Source organism: Colobus angolensis, unplaced genomic scaffold, assembly GCF_000951035.1.
Source record: "Colobus angolensis palliatus isolate OR3802 unplaced genomic scaffold, Cang.pa_1.0 Scaffold350, whole genome shotgun sequence".
Taxonomy (NCBI): Eukaryota; Metazoa; Chordata; class Mammalia; order Primates; family Cercopithecidae; genus Colobus; species Colobus angolensis.
The window spans coordinates 613396-621675 of NW_012116822.1; the positions used below are offsets into that span (position 1 = coordinate 613396).

General features: G+C 48.1%; 1 protein-coding gene across 3 annotated transcripts in view; it reads left to right on the forward strand.

Annotated features, from left to right (window-relative positions):
* The first annotated feature begins 94 nt into the window (after nucleotides 1–94).
* RMND5B (required for meiotic nuclear division 5 homolog B (S. cerevisiae)) overlaps nucleotides 95–8280 on the forward strand; it is a 19548-nt gene continuing 11362 nt past the window's right edge. Inside the window, exons 1-3 of one of the 3 annotated variants that reach the window (XM_011952907.1) lie at nucleotides 95–323; nucleotides 3783–3924; nucleotides 7129–7279. In XM_011952907.1, the coding sequence (XP_011808297.1) occupies nucleotides 3907–3924; nucleotides 7129–7279 (169 nt within the window). In that variant the 5' untranslated portion in view covers nucleotides 95–323; nucleotides 3783–3906. The remainder of the gene's footprint in view (nucleotides 324–3782; nucleotides 3925–7128; nucleotides 7280–8280) is intronic. The other 2 variants (XM_011952908.1, XM_011952909.1) reach the window with 2 other exon arrangements.

An 8280-nucleotide genomic window follows, 5' to 3' on the forward strand; every position in this document is an offset into this window, starting at 1 on the left:
CCACGACTAAGCCCCGGACAATCTTCCCTTGGGCTTGTTCTCTTCTCAGTTATCGGCCCCGGGCCGGGAGCTGGAGTCCCAGACTCAGGTCCCGGGCCGGCCTCCCGGGTCCCGGCCTTCTCCGGATTCCCTGCTACCCACGACTAAGCCCCGGACAATCTTCCCTTGGGCTTGTTCTCTTCTCAGTTATCGGCCCCGGGCCGGGAGCTGGAGTCCCAGACTCAGGTCCCGGCCCAGCCCCCGAAGAGCCGCCTCAGCCGGGGGAGTAGCTCGGACTCAAACGTCCCGTCCTCGTGCGACCGCGGTGGGTCAGAGGTGAGCAGGTGCGCACGGGGCTCCGCAGGGTTTTGGGGCAGGGGCTTTGGAAGGATGACTAGGAGTTTCCTGTCGTTTGCATGTTAATGCGGGTCAAACTCCCCGTAGACGCTGCTGTCCAGGGAAAATGATGGGCTTTTTCCTCCCTCCAGTTTTGGTTAATGAGAAAAGACAGACACTTCAAGTAGGGCTGTGTGGTAAAAAAAAAAAAAAAAAAGGAAGAGGGCGATGTGACAGGGTAACTGGTGTGAGGGTGGGGCAGAGGGGTCAGCATTAGATACTGTGGTCTAGCAGAGCATCTCTGAAGACATGACATTTGCGTTGAGACCCAAATTAGGAGGAAGGTATAGGAAGATATGGGGAGGGAGTGGTCCAGGCAGCGGGAACAACCAGTGCGAAGGCCCCAGGGCAGAAATCAACTGGGAGTATAGTCAGGGAACAGAAAGAAAGCTAGTGTGGCTGGAGTATGGTAAGAAAGGGAAAGAGTGGTAGGAGATGAGGTCGGAGAGTCGGGGTTTCCTCACGTAGAGCTTGTAGGGCACAGAAAGGAATGTGGAGTTTTTTTCTAAGTACAGTGGAAATCTTTTGGTTTTAAGAAGAGGAGTGACATGTAGGGTAGAGAATAGATGGAGGTGGCGGCTGCAAAAGTCTAAGAATTGGCTGGGCACGGTGGTTCTCGCCTGTAATTCCAGCACTTTGGGAGGCTGAGGCTGGCAGATGGCTTGAGCTCAGCACTTCAAGACTAACCTGGCCAACATGGTGAAACCGTGTCTCTCCAAAAAATTAGGCCGGGCGCAGTGGCTCACGCTTGTAACCCCAACACTTTGGAAGGCCGAGGCGGGAGGATCACTTGAGGCCAGGAGTTCAAGACCAGCCTGGCCAACGTGGTGAAACCCCGTCTCTACTAAAAATACAAAAAACCAGTCTGGTGGCAGGTGCCTGTAATTCCAGCTACTTAGGAGGCTGAGGCAGGAGAATCGCTTGAAACTGGGAAGTGAAGGTTGCAATGAGCCAAGATCGTGCCACGAGACTCCATCTCAAAAACAACAAAAAAATTAGCCAGGTGTGGTGAGGAGAGAGGGAAGAAGAGAGAGGGAAGAATAGGGACAAAAAGGAATACATAAATAAATACAAAGGAGAAAAGGCCCCGCATGGACCAATTAAATGTGTCATAAACTCAGGAGTGTTCATGGGGGAACTACATGGTGTACTTGTAGCGCCAGCTTCTTGGGGTGGGGGGCTGAGGTGGGAGGATCACTTGAGCCCAGGAGGTCGAGGCTGCAGTGAGCCCTGATTGTACTACAGCACTCTGGCCTGGGCAACAGATTAAGACCCTGTCTCTATTTTTTTTTTTTTTTTTTAATTTTTAAGCAACCCTATTAACTGAAGAGACCCTGCCCCCCCCCCAAAAAAAAGCATTAAGAATTGAGTCAATGGAGGTTGTCTAATCTTTGTCAGGCAAAAGGGACCTTTGTGATTTGCTCAAACTTCTTTTCTCCCTGCACAGGAGCCCCTTGTTTCAGGATGCTAAATACTCCAGGATAAACCTCCATGCATGCTGTCATGGAGATTTTAATATTTCACTCATGTCTCTTTCTACCCACTCCTACACGTTTGAGCTCAGGCTCTCTAGGGCAAAGTTACGAAATGGATGTGTCATTTAATCAGCAAATGTGTTGTTGTTGTTTTTGTTTTTTTTGAGATGGAGTTTTTGCTCTTGTTGCCCAGGCTGGAGTGCAATGATGTGGTCTTGGCTCACTGCAACCTCCACCTCCCGGGATCAAGCGATTGTCCTGTCTCAGCCTCCCGAGTAGCTGGGATTACAGGCGTGCACCACCACACCTGGGTAATTTTTGTATTTTTAGTAGAGACGAGGTTTCACCATGTTGGTCAGGCTGGTCTCAAACTCTTGACCTCAGGTGAGCCACCTGCCTCAGCCTCCAAAGTGCTGGGATTACAAGCGTGAGCCACTGCACCCGGCCAATCAACAAATTTTTTTTTTTTTTGAGACCGAGTCTCGCACTGTCTTCCAGGCTGGAATGCAGTGGCACGATCTCGGCTCACTGTAAGCTCTGCCTCCAGGGATCACGCCATTCTCCTGCTCCAGCCTCCCGAGTAGCTGGGACTACAGGCGCCCGCCACCATGCCCGGCTAATTTTTTGTATTTTTTTAGTAGAGATGGGGTTTCACTGTGTTAGCCAGGATGGTCTCGATCTCCTGATCTTATGATCTGCCCGCCTCGGCCTCCCAAAGTGTTGGGATTACAGGCTTGAGCCACCTGACCCGGCCCCAATCAACAAATGTTTACTAAGCATCTGCCATGGACCAGGCCCTGGTCTGGGCACTGAGCGGGAGAATGGACAAGACTGCACTCCAGCCATTGAGCAGCTCACAGACCAATGGGGGAGGCCGACGTGGACAGGCTGTTACTATGCTGCAGTGGCTGAGGACTCAGATGGGTGTGGTGTGGCCACTCCTGCCAGGTTATGAAGCAGAAAAAGAGGCAGGGAGATTTCACTGAGGGCTCAAGGGGAGGTGATAATTTAACTACAGCTTACATACTCTATACAAAGAAGTGCAGAGGGCACTCTAAAAATAGGAACAACTTGTGCAAAGGAAGCAAATATGTAATTGCAAAGGGATTATATGTCAACCATGGCAGTGTTGGGCACAAGGTAACAGGATCTGGTGTGTGTTTCGGAGGGTCGTCCTGGTGGATAATTTCTGTATATGTGAGACCTTGGGGAGGAAGGCTTAGGACCAGTGGACATGAAATTTAAATCATCAGTACTTCTATTAATCATGAGGTTTGTCAAAGACACACACAATTCCTTGTGCCTGCTGAAGATGACTGACTATGATTCAGGCGGAGTGGCTTGCTCTGGACAGACTGAATTCACTTCCTGGATTTTTTGGATAGAATACCCGCAAACACTTCTGTTTTCTCAGTTCACTTATTTTATTTTTAAAAATTTGGCCAGGTGATTTAGCTCACACGTGTAATCCCAGCGCTTTGGGAGGCCAAGGCAGGTGGATCACTTGAGGCTAGGAGTTTGAGACCAAGACCAGCCTGGCCCAGATGGCGAAACCCCGTCTTTACTAAAAATACAAAAATGAAAAAAAAAAAAAAATGAGCCAGGTGTTGTGGCGCACCTGTAATCCCAGCTACTTGGGAAACCAAGGCATGAGAATTGCTTGAACCTGGGAGGTGGAGTCTGCCAGTGAGCCAAGATAGTGCCACTGTACTCCAGCCTGGGCAACAGAGCAAGACCGTCTCCAAAAAACACAAACAAAAAAAGTACTGAGTTAATCACACTCCTCAGTGTGACACTTACTGGTCCATGCAGGGCCTTTTTCTCCTTTGTATTTATATTCCCTTTTGTCCCTATTCTTCCCCCCTCTTCTCACCACAGGAAACCATTCTGATGTGTTGGGTGTATATCTTCTTTTTGTTTTTTTTGAGACAGGGTCTCACTCTGTTGCTCAGGCTGGAGTGCAGTGGCATAATCATGACTCACTGCAGCCTTGACCTCCCGGGCTCAAGCAATCCTCCCTCCCACCTCAGCCTTTTGAGTAGATGGGACCACAGGCATGTGCCACCATGCCCAGGTAAATCTGCCATGTTGCCCAAGCTAGTCTCGAACTCCTTAGCTTAGCAGTCTGCCTGCCTTGACCTCCCAAAATGCTGAGATTACAGATGTGAGCCACTGCTCCTGGCCTATATGCATGCATATATATATATAAAATTTTTTTTTTTTTGAGACGGAGTCCTGCTGTGTCTCCCAGGCTGGAGTGCAGTAGTGCAATCTCAGCTCACTGCAAGCTCCGACTCCCGGGTTCACATCAGTCTCCTGCCTCAGCTTCCTGAGTAGCTGGGATTACAGGCGCCCGCCACCACACCTGGCTAATTTTTTGTATTTTTTTAGTAGAGACAGGGTTTCACTGTGTTAGCCAGGATGGTCTCAATCTCCTGACCTCGTGATCCTCCCGTCTCAACCTCCCAAAGTGCTGGGATTACAGACGTGAGCCACCATGCCCGGCCGCATATATTTTTAATTTACATAAATGGATTCTGCCTAGACCTCATTTTTTTCCACCTCAGCGCCATGTGTGGATCTTACTGATGTTGCTCTGGGTATATTTGGGACGCACTTTCTAAATGCTCCACAGGTTTCCATAGATGCATCCCCCACATTTTACTTACTTACTTGATTCCTCTAATGATTAGAGGTCCCTAGATTGTTTCCTACTCCTTGCCACAACGCAATCCTGTACCTATCTCCTTCCTCAACTTTGTAAATACAATTTTATTGCTTCTCATAAAGGCAATTTTATTGCCTTTTGGCTAAGATCAAGTGTAGTAAATACAATTTCAAGATGCTGACTTGAGCTTGCCTTTGATAAGCCTGGTAGCTCTTGGGGTCTGACAGGGCCGGATTGTTTGACCTTCATGAGGTCCTGGCTTTTTTGAACCATGTTTATTTTTGATAAATATATCAAAATGTTTGATATGTTTATTTTTGAAAAATTGTGATTCTAGTTCCCAGACACTCTTGGCCAACATTCTAGTGTCCTGCCATCTTCCCTAGTTGATCATTCTCATGAGCTCTGTGGTTAATTTTCTGTTTCTCGTCATCATTAATGGTTGCTGTACACTCATTCCAACACAGATATTTGCTGCTTTCCTTTCCTGGTGAAACAGTGGCCTGTGAAGCTGGTCCTGGGAGTGCCTGTGATGTGAAGTACTTAGAGAAGGACTCCTAGGTCAGAGCCAGACTGTCTGGCTTCAGTTCCCAGCTCCTCCACTTCCCAGATGCCTGACCTTGGGCAACTGATGTAATCTTTGTGTCTCATTTTCTCATCTGCAAAGTGGGTCTAATCATTGTACCTACCTCATAGTGTTTTCGTGAGCATTAGGTAAATGAATTAATGTATGCAGTCATTAGAACAGTGCCTGGCACATAACAGGCTCCTATTTGGAATGTCAGCTGTTAATAATAGCAATCATAATAATTACATCATTTTAGATAGGAGACCCTGTTATATTTTGCCATAATGGGTCACATCCAGTTGCAGGATGTTTGTACAGAGGGGATGGGGGGGTGGCTTAGCTTCTGGACTCCGTGACTATAGATTCCAGTGTAATAGCATTAGCTGTAAGGAAAGAGGGAATAAACACAGCCCCCGAGGCCCTGGGTGCCATTTCACTGTCACTTGTTCCCTGTCAGGTTGGATGACAGTGGCTACAGATGGGCCCAGGTGCTGAGGCCGGGACTCATGCTGGTGGGAATGAGTGAAGAGAGCCTGTGAAACTGGGAAGATCTTGGTGGTCACCTTGGACATAAGATTCTCTTTCTCTTTCTGATGTTCCTCCATACCCTTCTTGAGAATGGGCACTGGGCTAGATTTGAATCTTTCAGATGGAAATATTACAGAACCCTCTCACTTCAAATCTCATAGATGGAAGGATGGGGAAGGGAATCAGCTGTGTCACAGACATTCTGAGATTTGCCCACATGTTCAGTGTCAAAGGCTGCTCTGAAATGGAAAGGAGCAGTGGCCCAGGGTAGAAAGGACAAAGAAGGAAGCCCCAGTGGTAGGGAGTGGAGATAGGACAAGAAAAGTTAACTTTCTTTCAGTGGTATAATGAGGAGGGAAGGTTGTGTTGCAGCAAGCTCTCTTACTTCTGGTCTGGTTGGGGAGGCAGGCCTAGTGACCAAAACTGAAATAGAAGGGTGCAAAGTGAGAGTAGAGGGAGCTAGGTGGGCACAGGCTAGAGACAGCTGCTGAAGACGCTGACGTCTGAGCTAACTCAGAAGTGATGGGTCAGCCTCTCAAGTAGTCAAGGAGGTAAGGGTGATGGAGAGCAGGCCAGGTGAGGAAGCAGCATGTACCAGGGCACGGGGCTATGAGAGAGCAAGGGTTCTGTGCCTGTCCTCAGGTGCGCAGCGGGTGAGGGTGAGGCAGGGGTGGTAGGCAAGCCCGTCAGGCCGGCATGGTTGGCAGTTATTCCCCAAGCTGTGTTTCCAAATATCAGCCACTCAAGGACAGCCTTTATGGCTTATGTTACTATAGTACGTGGAAAAGCAGTTCCTTTAACTGTAAGAATGTGGCCATAATGACTCTATGAAAATACATGGGCCAGGCATGGTGGCTTATGCCTATAATCCCGGCACTTTGAGAGGCCAAGGCAGAAAGATTGTTTGAGCCCCAGGAGTTGGAGACCAGCCGGGGCAACACAGGGAGACCCCGTCTCTACAAAAAAAATTTTTAAATTAGACAGGTGTGGAAGCACATGCCTGTGGTCCCAGCTAGTCAGGAGGCTAAAGTGGGAGAATCCCTTGGGCCTGGGGGGTCAAGGTTGCCATGAGCTGAGATTGTGCCACTGCACTCTAGCCAGGGCAACAGAACAAGAGCCTGTCTCAAAAACAGAAAATACATACGTGTAATATGACGTTATGCAGTATGTGGATTTCTAGTTAGATAGTATTGCCAGCTAAGGGCTCTGTGAGGCCTGCTCTCTATTCTGATTTAAAAGGGAATGAACAAAGATTAAGGCATGAAAATAGTTGAAAATGGAATAGTGTTCTCATCATGATTCAGAAAAACCCCGTCCTCACACCAGCCTGCATCCTCCACTGGGCACCCCAGTGGGCTGAGGAGATGGGATGTTACAAACCTATGTTTTGGTAAGCAGGGAACATTGATACATGATGTGGGAATGGTGAGAGGGATCTGAAGAGGGGGTCTGAGCACCCTGCCTGCCATGCCACCATGGCGCAGATGGGGCCTGACCCAGCTGACCCTCCCCAGGCTGAGGCCACCATGGAGCAGTGTGCGTGCGTGGAGAGAGAGCTGGACAAGGTCCTGCAGAAGTTCCTGACCTACGGGCAGCACTGCGAGCAGAGCCTGGAGGAGCTGCTGCACTACGTGGGCCAGCTGCGGGCTGAGCTGGCCAGCGCAGGTGGGTGGCCACCCTTGCAAGTGCCCTGCGACAGCCTCCCTGAGGACATGGGAGACCCGAAGCTACTGAGTGACAGGGTTCCGGAAGGACGATGATGAGGATGTTGGTACCAGCATCTCTAGGCCTCCTTGAAACCGGGTAATGACAGTCTCTGAACTATTTCAAAAAAGCCCAACAGAAATGATTAATTTACCTGAGATGATTCCCATTTACATTTTGTTTTCAACTTACTTTTCTATTTTTAAGTTTTTTTCTTTTCATTTTGTAATTTTTGTGTGTGTGTGTGGAGACAGTGTCTATGTTGCCTAGGCTGGTCTTGAACTCCTAGGGGTCAAGTGATCCTCCTGCCTCAGCCTCCCTAAGTGCTGGGATTGTATGCGTGAGCCACCATGCCTGGCCTATTTTTAGCTTTTTAAGATTTTAAAGATAATTTTAAATTTAGAGACCAGTTCCAAGAATAGTATAAAGAACTGATATATACCCTTTACTTGGATTCACCAACTGCTCATATGTTGCCATATTTGCCGTTATCATTACTTTTTAACCATTTGAAAATAAGTTGTAGATAACATAGCCCCAAGCCTTCAGTGTGTATTTCCTAAAATCAAGGGCATTCTCTTGCATAAAAACAGCATACTTATTAGAACCCAGAAATTGCCAGGCGCAGTGGCTCATGCCTGTAATCCCAGCACTTCGGGAGCCCAAGGCGGATAAATCACCTGAGGTCAGGAGTTTAAGACCAGCCTGGCCAACATGGCAAAACCCCTTCTCTACTAAAAATACAAAACTTAGCTGGGCATGGTGGTGGGCTTGCAGGGAGCAGAGGTCACGCCACTGCACTCCAACCTGGCCAACAGAGCGAGACTCCATCTCAAAAAAACAAAATAAATAAATAAATAAATCCAAGAAATGAAACATTGATATAATATTACCTAGTAACTATACTTCACATTTCTTTCTTTCTTTTTTTTTTTTTTTGAGATGGAGTCTCACTGTTGCTC